This window comes from Pongo pygmaeus, chromosome 9 (assembly GCF_028885625.2).
Source record: "Pongo pygmaeus isolate AG05252 chromosome 9, NHGRI_mPonPyg2-v2.0_pri, whole genome shotgun sequence".
Classification (NCBI taxonomy): domain Eukaryota; kingdom Metazoa; phylum Chordata; class Mammalia; order Primates; family Hominidae; genus Pongo; species Pongo pygmaeus.
Genome location: NC_072382.2, coordinates 70,430,413 through 70,449,109, shown reverse-complemented (window position 1 = coordinate 70,449,109; position 18,697 = coordinate 70,430,413). Strand labels below are relative to the sequence as shown.

Genomic DNA, 18,697 nt, shown 5'->3' with positions numbered 1-18,697 from the left:
AGACCTTCTCCATGATGTACATGAACCTCAGCTTCTCCTAAACTGGATAGTAAAATTTCAAAGAGGATAAATGAGTAAGTGAATACCTTTGGGATTCCCTTTTTATATTTGTATGTAAATAATTGTGAAAGCTTCAGAAAAGATACAAAAAATCACAGTAGCCTAAAATATTGACAAAAGCTAAATATATAAATATATTTGAGAATATGGAAGGACTTTCTGCCAAATCAAATTGGATTTAAAGAACTTAATGATTGATATCATCTATCTCTTAAAATAAAAATGAATATAATCACACATTCACACATAAACACACACACACATACACTCAATCAGAGAAATGAGTGATTGAGACGTGAATCACAGGTCATGCTTGCACATTGTTAGCTGTAACTTGGGAGCAGTCACTCTGCCTGAACAAGCATTACTCCAGTAATATGAAATACAGAGGCCGGAAAAGAAAATAATTCAGACAAACAAAGCCAAATAGTCAATGATGAGGATTTAGGTGGAATATGAAATGACTCAGCTTGGACAGACAGAACCCAAAAGATTCATCTAGCTAGGAGGATCTGGTGCTTACGCCGTTTGCCTCCCCAGATTTTCTCTCTGCCCTTTGTGCACTGCTCTGTAAACTGGAGGGCTGACTTTCACATATTGTAAGCCCAAACTCCTTTGTCTTTCGGTGTTCAGTTGAATTGAGCCAATGTGATGCCGTGACAGATTAGGAGACAGCATTTGGGCTATTTATTATTCTACTCCCAGCCTGCTTTGACATCAGGGTTTTCACTGGATATGTCCCTTCTCTGGCCACCCACCTGCTACAGCTACAGCTCTTATGGAAATATAGTAACAGGCTTGCCTTGCCTTCTTTCTTCAGGCCAAGGGGCTGATAAAAGCTTCCTGATAGCAGTCTCTGAGTGCCCAGCATCTTTTATTTTTTAATATCCACTTTTGTTTTCTTAAAACAACCTACTACTCAATACCAACTTCATTAAACTGTCTTCAAACTCACATTTCTTTGTGCCTTTTTTTTCCGTTTCTGAGACCCTGACTGACTCACTGGCTTTATTTATATCACCAGCATCTATCTCTACCATAGCTACTCATCCACTACTACTACCACACCCACACAAGAATGTAGGCAGCTTCAGCAAAATCTTTAGATGATCAGATATAAAGACACGGTAGGCAGGAGGTAGATATAGAACTTTTTCCCTGTGAAATTTTTACTTTGAGAGTTTTCTTTGTTTTTTAGTAGTCCTAAACAATGAATGGGCAAAATAAGGCTTAATCTATTATTGTCTTGTATTTCAGTCTTTTCCAGGCTACTTTCCATTAAACACATGCTCAGATTAATGCCATTAAATAGCTAGGACATTCCTTGAAATATGAGTATTAATTTTGGGTGCAGGAATACCAGTTGCTAGAAAGTCTATTATACATTATATAATGTCAACTCCTCTTCCAGTTATATTTAAAAAGTAAACCCTATCCGTTTTCAGGTAAAATGAAAATAGTGTAATGTACCTTTGTTATTAGTCTGGCCTTTCACACAAACTTCAATTTTTTTCATTTAAAAGTTAATAAAGAGAAAAGACTCCATGTCCTTTGTATTCATAAGACTACTTTTTTTTTAATAACAATATAGTTGAGAACATTAAGATAATTTAAGAAAATTTATGTTTGACATTTTCTATAAAGTTACAAGAAGATAGTGTTCATATTAAATAAGAATCATCAGCTGGGCACAGTGGCTTACACTTGTAATCTGAGCACTTTGGGAGGCCAAAGTAGGAGGATCACTTGAGGCCAGGAGTTTGAGACCAGCCTGGGCAACACAGTGAGAACCTATCTCTATAAAAAATACAAATAAATAAAAATAAAATCAGGCAGGCATGGTGGCTCATGCTGATAGTCCCAGATACTTGGGAGGCTGAGGTGGGGGGACTGCCTGATCCCAGGAATTTGAGGCTGCAGTGACCTGTGATCACACCACTGCACTCCAACCTAGGTGAAAGAGTGAGACTCTGACTCAAAAAAAAAAACAAAAAACCATGATAAGTGGGCAGTTCAATGAAATTAAATGAGACGACATGTTATTCCAGCAGGAATAACTTACATATTACAGCCTAGAAAAATTAAAAATTTTAAAAATGTGTGCGCACCTTTCACATGTCCCTTCAAGGGAACCTGATATAAGTAGCATTGTTGACTGACGTCCTCTGGCTTCTACACCATTAGATGCATCTGCACCTTCACACGAAGTTCATGCTTCCCTTGGCTGCTCCCAGACAATGACAGTAAGAAGACGAGAGCTAGGCCATTCTGGCCAGAAATGAAACTCCTTTAATGGTCAGCTTTTGCATGAGGACTCTGAACTGGCCTGGCTAAGACTTTCTCAGAACTGCATTGAGGGCTGATACTTTTCTTAGGCAATCTCTCCTTCTCTTTCTCTTTTCTTGGTTGTCAGAGCTGCATCATGGTTTAAAGATTCTCTTAATCTTTTCCTCCCTTCTTATCCTTTACATTTCACATTTTCCCCCCAGTAAACCTATCTGATGACTAGTCCTATCTAGTTGTCTGCTTTGTAGAGGACTAAACCCAACACAGATCGTAATAGGAGTGAAACGGTACAATATGGGACACATTTAATCCCCTAGTACAAGGAATTGACTCAATTGTTGAAAATTTTACCAATTGCAATGTGACAAAACACCCTTGTGGAGGGAAATGCCCTGGCTGGTTCAACTCTTTAAGGCATTTGAAAGGTATGTGGAGGGGTGGACAATGGCAGAAAGGATAGTGGAGTCGACTGATTACTGCTATGCTATATGGAAACCACGTAGAGTAATAATGACAAAATGAAGGCAGTTAACAAATAGTAAAAATGAAATGTGATAGATTGCAAAGCTTGTAAAGATGCTTTTATCTCCTGAAGTAAAAAGGGTAACAATAGCTGGGGAGTACACTTGGGCATGAAATTTAAGTCTCAGCCAGATGCAGTGGCTCATGCCTCTAATCCTAGTATTCTGGGAGGTTGAGGAAGGCAGGTCTCTTGAGCCCAGGATTGAGACCAGCCTGGGCAGCAGGGGGAAACCCCATCTCTACAAAAAATACAAAAATTAGCCAGGTGTGGTGGCACATGCCTATAGTTCCAGCTACTCAGGAGGCTGAGGTGGGAGAATCGCTTGAGCATGGGAGGTGGAGCTTGCAGTGAGCCAAGATAGTGCCACTGCACTCCAGCCTAGTGGAGCTTGCAGTGAGCCAAGATGGAATCACTGTATTAAAAGAAAAAAATAAAAGGAAAGAAAAGAAGAAAAAGAAAATTGCATCTCAGAACTCCATGATTGTTTAATGCTTAACAAGACACAACTATTATACCAAGGTATGCACTCTGGTTTAGAAAACCTGGGACAATGAAACATGGGATGTGGATATCTGAATGGATGACCTTGAAGATGTATTTTGCAAACTAGCTCACTCCTTTATTTATAACATGAGAGCTAACACTACACTTATGCAGGAAGATAATAAAGAAGTTTCTCTCATACAAGACTATGGTTACTGCCCTCTCTAGATTGTCAGGCTGGTAACTAAGGTTAAATTCCAGTATGATTACAGCATGAACAAGCTGCAAGAATCCAGGGGATTGAAAATTAAGGGAGCTTAATCAAGAGGATAAGATCTTAAGACATAAGAACATAGAGAATAAGCAATAATTTTTTGACTTGGGAAAATTATTGTGGACACTGTATTGAACACCCTGGTCAGAATTCCTGGAGACGGGTCAGACTTCACTGTGACAGTGACTCTTAGAAGCCTGGAAAATGTGACGGATGATGATGAGTCAAGTGGCAATGCCTGAGTTGCCCTGGCAGTTGGGCATTGCATTGCACTTGGGCAATGCAAAGATGAAGCAGCTGGGGATGCTGAAATTGACATATTATATGAGGCCAAAAGAGTCACCAGAGAAGTATGTTCTATGGAACGCCCCAGAAAACACAACATTCACCAAGGAATGCACAAATGAGTGGGGGCACCAGTATTACTAAAATGTTCAGCTATGGCTCTCCTTTTCAGAGCAGGTGTGAAGATAGGAGAGACAGTTAAAGAGCTGGATTGTCTAGTAGTTGTGGGGGTGATAGAACTTTGAAGTAACAGATAGCAAGTTGAGGCAAATAACTGCCAGAAGCCAGGGGACAGCAATTACTTAAAAACCAGCAAGGGTAAACTAGCCGCCAAAGAGGCTTCACCTGTAGGGAGTTATGGAAATGGTGTCCTTAAGAGCAAATTAATAGGCAGCCAACAAGGGTGACGCCTAACATCTGCAATCACAAGAAAGCAGGAATGGAGGAGCTGAAAAACAGGTAGATGATATTTTAAAAAATACAGAATTTCTGAAACCAAAAATTCACTGAAGGAATTACAAAATACAGTTGAAAGCTTTAAATGAGACCAAGCAGAATAGTACATTTCAGAGACTGAAGTCAGGTTTTTAAATTAACCTAGAAGAAAGCAAGCAAGTAAGAAAGAAAGAGAGAGAAAGAGAAAGAGAAAGAAAGAAAGAAAAAGAGAGAGAGGAAGAAAGAAAAAAAAAAGGAAGGAAGGAAAATTTAAAAAATGAACAAAGCCTTTGAGGAACATAGGTTTATGTAAAATGATGAAACCTGTGAGATATAGGCATTCCTGAGGGAGAAGAGAAATAAATAAAAAGTTTGGAAAACTTATGTGAGGAAATAATTAGGAAAATTTCTCTAGTCTTGCTAGAGGTGTAGATATCCAGACACAAGAAACTCAGAGAACACCTGAAAAATACTTTGCAAGATGAATATCACGAAGGCATATAGGCGTCAGACTATCTAAAGCCAATATGAAGGAAAAGATCCTGAAAGCAGCAAAAGAGGCACATCAAAACACCTATAAAATAAATCTCGTCAGAGTAACAAAGCACTCCTCAACAGAGCTCTTACAAGCCAGAAGGGACTGGGGTCCTATTTTTAGTCTCCTTTAACAAAAGTACCACCAGCTAAAAATTTTGTGTTCTGCTAAATTGAGCTTTGCAAATGAAGGAGAAATAAGTGTTTCCCAGATAAGCAAACACTAAGGAAATGTGTCACCACTGTACTGGCCCTACAAGAAATTCACAAAGGAGTTCTAAACAAGAAAATAAAAGGGTGATATTTGCCACAATAAAAAAACAAGTGAAAGTAAAAAACTCATAGATCTTCTAAAGCAACCACAAAAATGGGACTACAAAGCAATTAGGTAACAATGAACATCATGACAATAACAAAATCTCACGTATTAATATTAAGCTTGAACATGAATGTACTAAATGCTCCACTTAAAACATATAAACTGAGAAAATGGATTAAAAACAATATTCAACCATGTGCTGCCTATTAAAATGCACCCAACGAGCACAGACATTCACAGGCTCAAAGTAAAAAGGTATAAAAAGATGTTTCACACAAATGGAAAACAAAAGCAAGGAGGAGTAGTTAGCTATACTTATATAAGCCAGACTTTATATAAACAATAGTGAAATAAGACAAAGAAAGACATTGTGCAATGTTAAAGAGATGAATTCAAGAATAAAATGTGACAATTCTGAACATATATGTATCCAACATGAGAGCAACCAGTTTTATAAAATAAATACTATTGGACCTAAGTAAAGTGGTAGGAACAACACAATAACAGGAGGGAACTACAATACACCAGTGACCACCCTAGACAGATCACTGTGGCAAAAAAATCAACAAAAAAAACCCTCTGGACTTAAATTGCCCTCTAGATTAAATGCTAAACAGACATTTACAGAACATTCTACCTAACAACCACAGAATATACATTTCTGTATATTTCTGTTGGCACATGAAACATTCTCAAAAATTTCTCAAATGCTAGGCCAGTCTCTATAAACTTTTAAAAACTGAAATAATATCAAGCATCTTCTTCGACCACAGCAGATTAAACTAAAAATGAATACCAAAAGGAAGTCTCAAAAATATACAAATACTTGGAAATTAAACAACCTGCTTCTGAATAATCTGTAGATAAACAACAAAATCAAGGCAGAAATTTTTTAAACATTGAAACACATGAAACAGAGACAGAATACACTAAATCATTTGGGAAGTGGCAAAAGCTGTGCTAAGTGGGAAGTCTATAGCATTAAATGCCGACATTAAAAATATAGAAAGATTTTAATTTAAAACTCTAACATTGTACCTCAAGGAACTAGACAAACAAGAACAACTAAAACCCAAATCTACGATAAGAAAATAAAGGACAAATATCAGAGAAGAGATAAATGAAATTGAGATAGAAAAATACAAAGATAAAGAAAATGGAAAGTTTGTTCTTTGAAAAGATAAACAAAATTGATAGACCACAGCAAGATTAATGAAGGAAAAAGAAAATTTGAACAAACAAAATCAGAAACAATAAAAGTGATATGACAAATGATGCCACAGAAATATAAAAGATTATTAGAGACTATAATGAACACCTCTGAGGGTACAAACTTGCAAGCCTAAAAAAGATGGATAAATTCTGGTTGACATACAACCTCCTAAGATTCAATCAAGAAAAGGTAGAAATACTGATCAGACCAATAACAAGTAGTGCAATTGAATCTTCTAACAAAAAATGCCTAGGACCAGAGGCATTCACAATCAAATTCTACCAGACGTATAAAGAAGATTTAGTCATAATCATACTGACACTGTTTCAAAAAATTGAAGAGGAGGGAATCCTCCTTAACTGGTTCTATGATGTTTGTTTCACCCTGATTCCAAAGTTGGGTAAGGACGCAACAAAAAAGAAAATTACAGGCCAATCTTCCTGATGAGAATTGATACAAAAATCTTCAGAGAAATACTACAAGACAATCCAACAGGACATTAAAAAGATAATACACCACAATCAAGTGGGTCATATTCCAGTGGTGCAAAGGTAGTTCAACAAATGCAAACGTGGTTCAACAAATGCATGCCCATATGCCCCTGAGGCCTAACATATGGGCATAACACAATTAAAAACAAAAGGCTGGGCATGGTGGCTCACGCCTGTAATCCCAGCACTTTGGGAGGCTGAGGCGGGTGAATTACCTGAGGTCAGGCGTTCAAGACCAGCCTGGCCACCATGGCGAAACCCCGTCTCTACTAAAAATACAAAAATTAGCCGGGCGTGGTGGCGCATGCCTGTAATCCCAGCTACTAGGGGAGCTGAGACAGGAGGATTGGAGGATCTCTTGAACCTGGGAGGCAGAAGTGGCAGTGAGCCAAAATTGTGCCACTGCACTCCTGCCTGGGCAATAGAGTGAGACTCCATCTCAAAAACAAACAGACAAACAAACAAAAAACATATAATCATTTTAATACATGTGGAAAAAGCTTTTGACAAAACTCATCATCTCTTCATGATAAAAACTGTTAACAAACTAGACACTGAGGGAACATACTTAAAAAATAGTAAAAGCCATATACATCAAACCAACAGTCAATATCATATTGAATGGGCAAAAGTTGAAATCATTTTTCCCAGCAACTGGAACAAGCCAAAGATGCCCATGTTCACCACTCCTATTCAACATGATATTGGAAGCTCTCTCTAGAGCAATAAGGGAAAAGAAATAAATAAAAGGCATCCAAATTTAAGAAGAGAAAGTCAAACTATCTCTATTTGCTGATGATATGATCTTATATGTAGAAAACCCTAAAAACTCATCCAAAAGGCTTCTAGACTTGAAAAGTGACATTGGTAGCATTTCAGGATATAAAATCAAAGTACAAAGATCAGTAGCATTGTCATACACCAATAACGATCAAGCAGAGAACAAAATCAAGAACTCAATTTCATTAACAATATCTAGAAAAAAATATACAATACCTAGGAATACAAGTAACTATGCTGGTGAAAGATCTCTACAAGGAGAACTACGATACACTGATGAAAGTAATTTTAGATGATGCAAATATGGAAAATCATCTCATGCTCATGAATTGGAAGAATCAATATTGTTATAATGACCACACTACCCAAAGCAATCTGCAGAGTCAATGTGATCCCTATCAAATTACCAATATCATTTTTCACAAAATTAGAATAAGCAATTCTAAAATTCACTTGGAACCAAAAAAGAGCCAAATAATCAAAGCAATCTTAAGTAAAAAGAAAGAAATCTGGAAGCATCACATTACCTGACTTCAACTACAATGCTATAGGAAACAAAACAGCATGGTATCAGGTGACATCACATTACTTGACTTCAACTACAATGCTATAGTAACCAAAACAGCATAGTAACCAAAATGCACGGTAACAACATTTTCTTTTTTGTTGTGTCCTTACCCAGCTTTGGTATAAATAAAGACACATAGATCAGTAAAACAGAAGAGTATTCAGAAATGAAGCCACAGGCTTGTGACCAACTGATCTTCGACAAAGTCACTAAAATAAACACTGGGGAAAGGTCATACTATTCAATAAATGGTGCGAACAATTGGATAGCTGTAGGTAGAAGAATGAGCCTGAACCTCTATATCTCACTGTATGCCAAAACTAATTTAAGATGGGTTAAAGACTTAATCATAAGATCTAAAACTATAAATATCCTAGAAGAAAACCTAGGAAAAATTCTTCTGGATATTTAGGCAAAGAATGTATGAGTAAGTTGTTGAAAGGAAATGCAATCAAAACAAAAATAGATGAATGAGGCATAATTAAACTAAAAAGCTTCTGCAAAGCAAAAGAAACAATCAACAGAGTAGGCTGACAACCTACAGAATGGGAGAAAATATTGGCAAAGTATGCATCTAACAAAGGAGTAAATCCATCATCTACAAGGAACTCAAGCAACTCAACAAGAACACAAATAACACCATTCCAAAGTGGGCAAAGGACACAAACAGACACTTTTCAAAAGAAAATATACAAGTGGCCAAAATACATGAAAAAATACTGAATACTGCTTATCATCAGAGAAATGCAAATTAAAACCACAATGAGATATTATCTTACACCAGTCAGAATATCTGTGATTAAAATGTGTATAAACAACAGATTTTGTCATGGAGAAAACTTATATACTGTTAGCGAGAATATAAATTAGGAACCTTTATGGAAAACAGTATGGAGATTTTTCAAATAAATAAAATTAGAACCACAATTTGAACCATTAGAACCACCAGCAATTGCACTACTCTGTATTTACCATAAGGGAAATGAATCATTATATAAAAAAGATATCTGCATTTGTATGATTATCTCAGCACTATTCACAATAGCAAAGATAGCGAATCAGACTAAATGTCCATCAATGGATGACAGGGTAAAGAAAATGTGAGATAGGCTGGGCACAGTGGCTCATGCCTATAATGCCAGCACTTTGGGAGGCCGAGATGGGAGGATCACTTGAAACCAGGAGTTGGAGACCAGCCTGGCCAACATGGTGAAACCTGTCTCTAGTAAAAACACCAAAAAAAAAAAAAAAAATCGGGCATGGTGGTGCTGAGCCTGTAGTCCCAGCTATTGGGGAAGCTGAGTTAGCGGTGAGAGAGAGGATTCGAAATACATTGGTCAAAGGTTACAAAATTAGTTCCAGCTATTTGGAATTCTGAGGGGAAGGAATCGCTTGTGACCAGGACTTCAAGGCCAACCAGCCTTTGCAAAATAGAGAGACCTCCTATCTAAAAAAATAAAATAAAATAAAATAAAACAAAAATGCAGTTATATAGGAGGAATAAGTTCAAGAAATTTATTGTACAGCATCATATCTATAGGTAATAGAAATGTAGTGTATTCTTGGGCAATAAGGGAGATTTCAAATGTTCTCACCACAAAAATGACAACTGAGTTAACATATATGTTAATTAGTTTGATTTAGACTTTCCACAATGTATGTGTATATATGTATGTATATATATTATATTTCAAAACATCGTGTTGTACATGATAAACATCTACAATTTATACAACAATTAAAAAAGGAATACAAAAAATTGGTAAACCTAATAAATGAGGCATTTCTTGTGAATACATACTGAGCCTATACCCCAGTCACAGACAATATTTATTCTTCTCAATCACGTGGAAAACATTAAACCAATCCAGATCTTATTCTTGTTAATGAGATCACTCAATACCATCAACAAGTTCTGTAAAGAAAAATAAAGGAAAATACTACAAGTAACTACTGTCATGATGCATTAAAACCAATAATATAAAATTTTTAAATACAGTGTACTTACTAAGGTAGCATAGTTAAATAACAATTAGACAACTGTATCTTATCAACTTGGCACATAACTATTGTCATGAATAAATGGGGACCCTAATATACAATAAAAATTTATTTTGAGGAAAATATCAGGTAAGAAATGTCATAGAAATTTCATACCCATGTTCATTTATCGTATTTTTCTTTTGAAAGGATCTACATATATAAGATCAAGCTATGTTACATAAATTACACACATCTAACATGAACTTTTAATCAGTTATAGTAATTCTGTTTTGAAATGGACTAGTTTTATAATGTTAAATTAAAATTGTAATATTTATGTTATAATGCAACATGATTTTTGTTAAAACATATATAGTTAATGCATGGCAATACATATATATGATTTTAATTAAGGTAAATCTATACCATAACTTCAAGTGTTAGAACTATGAGTGCTTTTTAATTTCCTATAAAAACCTTTATGTTTTTTCAAGTTACTCAGCATATGTTGTTATTATTTTTATCATCATAAAATGGATATAATTTATAATCAGTTATTTTTAGCAACAATAATTAGTTATTTTTAATTATTGTATCATAATGATGATTATTTCAAGGTTTGTATATTCCTCTAATTTTTCCTAATTTAATACATAAGTGTAATAAGTTTAAACTTTTGATTACATTTTAGAACACCCAAATATTCATAATTTATTTCTCTCACTTGGAAAAGTAAAAATTTTATTAAAAAAATTAACTTTTTGAACCAGGGGCCATATTTGCATAGTTCCCAGCCTGCTTTGGAAAGCAGAAAGTTCTAAATAAACGTGAATTGAAAGAAGTAAAATGATACATTAATACAAAAAAATTTAAAAAATGGATTAGTTTATGAATGGACAAAACATTCTCTACTTCTGTGCTTTTGATATCTTTCCCACAGGGCAGTGGAAAAGAAGAAAACATTAATCTGTAGTAAGTATTAAATCCTAGTCTTTATTAAAATAACTTGTGTTCATTTTCATTCTCTCCTTGACTCGTATATACACTCTAACACACAAACACACACATATGGGATTATTTGCTTATATACGTATCATTATTTGGACACTGAGAATGGAAAGTTCTTGTTCTTTCTCCTCTTCCCATAGAGGTTATCTTGATTCTCACACCAACATCTGTGTCTCTGAGATTCTTAAATATCCCCTTGGGACACATAACATGTATTTCTCTTTAAGGCTCAGTTCAGTAGTTCAGACATAAAGGAATTTATAGGCTGATGGCTGTGGATGTATATTAATTCTAGGATTGTGATTTTTTTTTGACCAAGATTGTTAACACCTGCAGTAGATTGTTTACAGATCACTGTTCTGCTATCCACAAACGAAGGTACTAAAAATATGCAAAAGAGGGGATAGTGACAAAATTTATTTTCTGTAGTCAGCAAGATAAAGTGAAGAGGAGCTTTTGGTATATCTCAGTTGTTTATCATTTATCCAGCTAAGTCATTGATTCCAATCACATAGTTGGAAGGAAGAAGTGTTGTGTGAGGTTGAGTTCTTTTGGAAAACATTTATTTTCCCAAATCAAGCATTAAAATTCAGTGTGAATTATAATGATTATGATTATCTGTGTATTTCTCTATTTAAATGGGAATCCTTTTTTACTAGTGGTGGAAGTCCAGTGTGGATTACCCCTACAACAAGGAGAAATGAGAGACTAGCTAGAGAATATTTACCTATTACTCTTGCTTCTTACTTGCTCTCCTTTATTTCCCCCAAATTATAGTCTAATTTTCCTTGGTTATTTCCTGGAAAGACTGAGATAGGACTTTTGTTTCATCTGTTTGCAGTAGCAAAATCTAATCTACATGGAGCAAGCAACCCTCATATGAGAACGTGGGTCTACTAGATTGGAGATGGTTAAACGAAAACAAAACAAAACAAAACAAATTTATTGGCCTACAGAGTTTAAGAATGAGGTTAAATAGAAGATAACATGTATCAGTATTACTTTTCCAATTACTCTTTCCACACCCCAGCATAGTAAAGTCAAATTTCTTTGCAGAAGAAATTAAACTTTGATGTATACAAACTATTTTAAATGTTTTAGAAAGAAAATTGCATATGTTTGTAGTTATTAATAATACTTAGATAGTTATGTAGTTCTTGGAGAGCTTTGTAAATGTGTTGAAGATGGGACCTAAATTGTTGTGTAAGCATAAAGCCAGTTTTAGTGACTAAAGTTATGCCGAAAACAAGAAAATATAGGAAATACTAATAAAATATTTATCTAGTATTTAGATAAAAGTGTGCATGCAATCTCAGAAGCAAATTATTCTATTTTCGGTTTAGGAGATATTTATGCTTCCCCTAATTTCTCTACCTACTTCTAACACATGGATACTTATTTCACATGCAGTGGAACTATGAACACATACTTGGATATGTGCAGGTTCAATATAGATCTACAAGTATATTTTTCTCCACCCAGGTAATTGTTCTTTCTGCACATAATTCATTAAGACATTAAAAATAGCATTTTCCATTACTTGAAATAGTCACTTTAATTCCAAGAGAAGCTGCAAAAGTGCATCCTGAGCTGCTATTTACAAAGCAATATATAGCCCAAAACAAGCATTGAGCATCACATTTAAGACACTGTTCAATATATTAAGGTGAGATGGAGAAAAGAATTGTGACCCTATTGAATAGTTTATACTAAATTTTCATAAATTATTGAAAAAGTAGTTTTATAAATGGATTATTGCAACTGTCATTAATTGTCAGTTATTTTGCTTAATAATATATTGTAAAACATCTGAAAAATGAGGTATGTGTAAAAAATCTGAAAAATATAATGGTGACTACAAATATAAAATATAAATTCTGCCTGAAAGGCAGAATCCTGTAATTTTGATGTTCAAAGAAAAACATTTCATGTATTGAAAAGACTATCTTTTATGCTTTTACAAAATAACAATTAATATACTTCTGAAAATTCCAAAGCTAAAATTTCAGTTTTTGAACCATTCACTTACCTTAATTAAAAAATTAAAAATGAGTTTATAAGCTGCTATGCAACATAAGTGTAACTTTGGGAGGTCCTCATATTAACATTGTCCTTCCATATCAACAAAGTGAGAATGTGAATTTAAGTGTTTTTCATTATTTGTGTTATAGAAAAACCTTATCAAACCTGGAAAAAAAACAATTTGGTACAATTACTTTTAATTACACAATGCTAAGCATTTTGTCTTCTCAAAGTGATCTTGACTTGAGTGTTTTAGCTTTGAATTCTTTTTTCTAGTATTAGTATATCCTCTCTAAGTATGAGGTATACTGTTTACCTAAAAATGTTATGTTTGTATATATTTTTAAACCTTTGTGTATAATTTTCATTCTGATGAAATCTTATACTGCATATATAATTTTAAAAAATTAGTTGGAATTATTTCAACTTGATGGGAAGTTTAAATTATTTTTATATCCAAAACCAATGTTTGTTCTGCCTTTTTCATCTTATTTTTTTTTCCACTCTGTATTCTGTTTCTCTACTTTATGAGAGAGATGCCTTATGTTGTTTATCTTTTCTAGTAATCTTAAGTAAAACTTTCTCTTTTTTTTCTTCTAGTGGTTTCTTTTATATATTCCAAGTAATATTAGGTTGGTGCAAAAGTAATTGTGGCTTTGCCATTACTTTTAATGGTAAAAACCGCAATTATGTTTGCACCAATCTAATAACACTTAGATTATAATTTAATAATTATCAAAATAAAGTGTTTTGGGTGATTCATTCACTTCTTCATGTACTTATTTATTTATTTATTTTAAAATTGACATTTATTGAGTATCTGAGAGCTTTGATTTGCTCGGCTCTGAGGATGCTTTACCAGACACTGTCCTTACATCGGTGATTTCACTGAATTTTGGAGAATTCTTAAATATAAGTTGATTTTCACAATATCATGAGGGAAATATAATTAAAGAGAATAATTGTTTGAACAAATCAATTTCTTACCCCTAATCACGGCTATTGGTAGCTACATTATCTTAAAATAATTTAAAGGATGGGTCGCTATCATGTCCAAAGGACGTTTGAGACCCCTGATGATGCTTCTGCTTGAAGAATGTATAGGGATTAGCTACATTTGAGGGGAGTGGGCAAAGGGAGCACCAAGGTGGTAGAGGTTTGCCTATCACAAAGCTGAGAATGTCAGTGTGATATCAGTAGGAAACAGCAAACAGCAACAGAAGAGAATGCTGTTCCTACCCCTTTGACCTGTCAGAATTCTAATCATGCTCCAGGTCTGGAAGCATCTGTCCTCTTCTCTAGGAACATCTCCTGAGGCTAGGTTAGACACACAGGTGCTCCTATGACACCCAGTATAACTCTAACATTTTGTAATGACTCGAGGACATATCTTTGAGGAGCATGCCTATTAACAAGTTTAACCTGTGTTTTTCTACTATTTTCAAAACAAATTGCCTTTTGATAAATCTGATCTGTCCTCTTGATCTTACCCAATAAAGCAGAACATGTGACTGTACTTCCTATCAGATGATAATCTTAAAACAGTGTATTTTATTAATGGAGGTTAGGACGAATACCTCCTCTGATGGGGCACAAAAGAGAGTTAATTTGGTGGCACTTGTGATTCCTACGGTGTTAATTTTTGTAAGCATTGCCAAAATGGCTGCCAGCCTGAGAAGAAAATACAAATATGGGTATTGAGCACTTAAAATGTGGTAGCATGTTTTAACATATTATGTCCTTTAATCCTCTTGGCAATTTAATTTTTGTTATTATAAATTCTAACATAATATGCAATTTTACAATTAATCCAATTACATGTTGATTGATTTTTACAACCCGAATCTTGTACATCTCACAAGCAAATCAAGTAAGAGAATACGACCAGCAACTAACAGGACCCTTCTACCACATACTGCCTTTCAGTTATCACTCTCTCTCACTTTGTAAAAAGATTTTTCTATTTCTAATAGCACAGAATAATTTGATCCGTTTTTGTATTTCATTTAAAGAACACAAGATGTTACATACTATTTTAAGTCTTTCTAAAAAAAATTAACACATATTGTGAGATTCGTCTATATTATGCATATAGTCATAGATTGTTTATTCTTATTGTTACGTGGTATTTCATTGTGGGAATGTACTAAAATTTATTTACCCATTTGATGTTGATAAACGTTTAGGTTTTTTTCCAGTTTTAGGCTATACTACAAATCATGTTTTAATAAGCATTCTAATTGATGTATTCTAGTAAATATATATACATGGTTTTGTTGGAAATGGCAATGATGGTCATGTGTATGCTTATCATTATGAGATATCCAATAAACAGTTGTTCTAATTTACATATCTACCAGCAGTAAATGAAAGTTCCAGTTGTTCTACATCTTTGCCAATGCTTGGTATTTTTAGTTCTTTTCATTTTAGCTGTCCAGTTTGGCATGTCACTACATACCAAAAAAAGGTGCTTTGTCACGAGAGATACAATTTTTACTTATTTTTTTGATTAATATAAAAGTTTGTGCCTATTTACATGTTCATTTTCGCTTTCATTCCTCTTTTGAAGTGTATGTTTCTTCCTGCAACTTTTTCTTACTGATGTTGTGAACTACTTTATATATTTTGTGTATGTATGCATTTGGATATCTTCTAGTTTGTGTTGACTAGATACATAAAGAACAAGAAAGATATCTTGAAAAGTGAAAATACTGAATCAAAACTTCGTTGACTTTTTAAAGTTTTGTGGGTACATAGTAGGTGTATGAATTTATGGGTGTATGAGATATTTTGATAAAAGCATACAATGTGTAATACTCCCACTAAAGGGCCGGGCGTGGCAGCTCATGCCTGTAATCACATCACTTTGGGAGGCTGATGCAGGTGGATTACCTGAGGTCAGGAGTTCGAGACCAAACTGACCAATATGGTGAAACCTCATCGCAGCTAAAAATGCAAAAATTAGCTGGGTGTGGTGGCGTGAGCCTGTAGTTCCAGCTACTCGGGAGGCTGAGACAGGAGAATTGCTTGAACCTGGGAGGTGGAGGTTGCAGCCAGGATTGCGCCACTGCACTCCAGCCTGGACGACAGAGCGTGACTCTGCTTCAAAAAAAAAAAAAAAAAAAACCTATTGAAGTAAATAGGGGTATACATCATCTCAAACATTTATCCTTTGTGTTGCAGACAACCCAATTATACTCTTTTAGTTATTCTTAAATATACAATTAAATTATTATGACTATAGACACCCAACAAATTTACTAATTTTTGAGACCCCAAGCTTCATTGAGTAATAACTTAATTAAAATTTCAAAATTCTTTGAACAGTGCCTGAGTACCCAAGAATAAATATCAGCCATTCATTAAGAGTAAAAATTAAAAAGTCAACATCTCTTCTCTCAGATCATCAGTGAGGTAATCAAATGACTCTTCTTTAAAATAACATCTATATTGAGATGAGTATAGTTATAGTTAAGATAGATATTCTAATAAAAATACCATTTGAAAAGTCAGAATTATACTTGATTATAAATCTATGAGATTGGGAATATGTCTTTTTATAAAATAATTAATGTTTTATTTGCATCTGTGTTGAAAACTTAGACTGCCCAATAAGAATTTTTTACTGAATCAATAAACTAATCAATCAATAAAACTAAACAGACAAACAAAATTATTTCTTGGCACTCAGAAATTTGGTTGTTGGATCATTAAAATGCATTATGGAATTTTTAATAGTTGGGGGAGAGGGAGACAGTAAACATAACCTATATTTTCTCTTGTCTTTTTTTTTTAACTCTAGGAAAACCCAGACAAATTTTGAGCTATTTCATAACCTACCAGACTTATCATGCTAACACTGAATAAAACAGACCTAATACCAGCTTCGTTTATTCTGAATGGAGTTCCAGGACTGGAAGACACACAACTCTGGATTTCCTTCCCATTCTGCTCTATGTATGTTGTGGCTATGGTAGGGAATTGTGGACTCCTCTACCTCATTCGCTATGAGGATGCCCTGCACAAACCCATGTACTACTTCTTGGCCATGCTTTCCTTTACTGACCTTGTTATGTGCTCTAGTACAATCCCTAAAGCCCTCTGCATCTTCTGGTTTCATCTCAAGGACATTGGATTTGATGAATGCCTTGTCCAGATGTTCTTCATCCACACCTTCACAGGGATGGAGTCTGGGGTGCTTATGCTTATGGCCCTGGACCGCTATGTGGCCATCTGCTACCCCTTATGCTATTCAACCATCCTCACCAATCCTGTCATTGCAAAGGTTGGGCTTGCCACCTTCCTGAGAGGGGTATTACTCATTATTCCCTTTACTTTCCTCACCAAGCGCCTGCCCTACTGCAGAGGCAATATACTTCCCCATACCTACTGTGACCACATGTCCGTAGCCAAATTGTCCTGTGGTAATGTCAAGGTCAATGCCATCTATGGTCTGATGGTTGCCCTCCTGATTGGGGGCTTTGACATACTGTGTATCACAGTCTCCTATACCATGATTCTCCGGGCAGTGGTCAGCCTCTCCTCAGCAGATGCTCGGCAGAAGGCCTTTAATACCTGCACTGCCCACATTTGTGCCATTGTTTTCTCCTATACTCCAGCTTTCTTCTCCTTCTTTTCCCACCGCTTTGGGGAACACACAATCCCCGCTTCTTGCCACATCATTGTAGCCAATATTTATCTGCTCCTACCACCCACTATGAACCCTATTGTCTATGGGGTGAAAACCAAACAGATACAAGACTGTGTCACATGGATACTTTCAGGTTCTAAGGATACCAAATCCTATAGCATGTGAATAAACACTTGCCAGGATTGAGAAGAGAAGGAAAGAATTACTTCTATTTGCCTCTTATGCAGGAGTTGATAAAATCTTTCTGGAAGTACGGTATTGATCACAAAATGGAGTTTGTTGACTGGTGCATTCTCAATAAGTACCTTGGGAATCTCTTCACTGGAAGGCCCACCAACATTTCTATATATTTTTTACCTTCTCACTCATGTGAAGGACCAGTCTAATAATTAAACCATATTTTATTCGACAAAACCTAATGAGTCAATTTTTTATGAAAAAACAAATCTAAGTAGAAGGAGATGATGTGAGTCCTCTTTTCAATGATCACAATTTTCAGATTAATAGCCAGTTATTACTTTTGTCTGGAAAACATGTGCTTGATATTTCTCATAACTACCAAAAACCTGTTTCTTCAATGACATTTTCCTGAAGGAGAATCTAGAGTGTATCCCATAAAGTCATTAATATAATGAGTTTTAAGTTTCTAAGCATCTAGCTAAAATAGTATTAGGCTGAATAGGTCACATAATTATTTCACAACAGAATAATTGGATATTTCACTTTCTTTAAAGGGGCTTTTAAAAAAGTACAGAGCCTGGAAAGAGAGGTAGAGACCTTAA

General features: G+C 34.9%; 1 protein-coding gene across 1 annotated transcript; it reads left to right on the top strand.

Moving 5' to 3' along the window:
- Positions 1–16,615: 16,615 nt before the first annotated feature.
- LOC129008323 (olfactory receptor 52N4) lies at positions 16,616–18,329 on the top strand. The gene is made up of 2 exons (XM_054440413.1): positions 16,616–16,678; positions 17,067–18,329. The coding sequence occupies exon 2, from the start codon at positions 17,115–17,117 to the stop codon at positions 18,078–18,080; it is 966 nt and encodes a 321-aa protein (XP_054296388.1). The 5' UTR covers positions 16,616–16,678; positions 17,067–17,114; the 3' UTR covers positions 18,081–18,329.
- The last annotated feature ends 368 nt before the right edge of the window (positions 18,330–18,697 follow it).

What these genes read in the sequence shown, in the direction of transcription:
- LOC129008323 (XM_054440413.1), top strand. Translation starts at nt 17,115, where the DNA reads ATGCTAACACTGAATAAAACAGACCTAATACCAGCTTCGTTTATTCTG.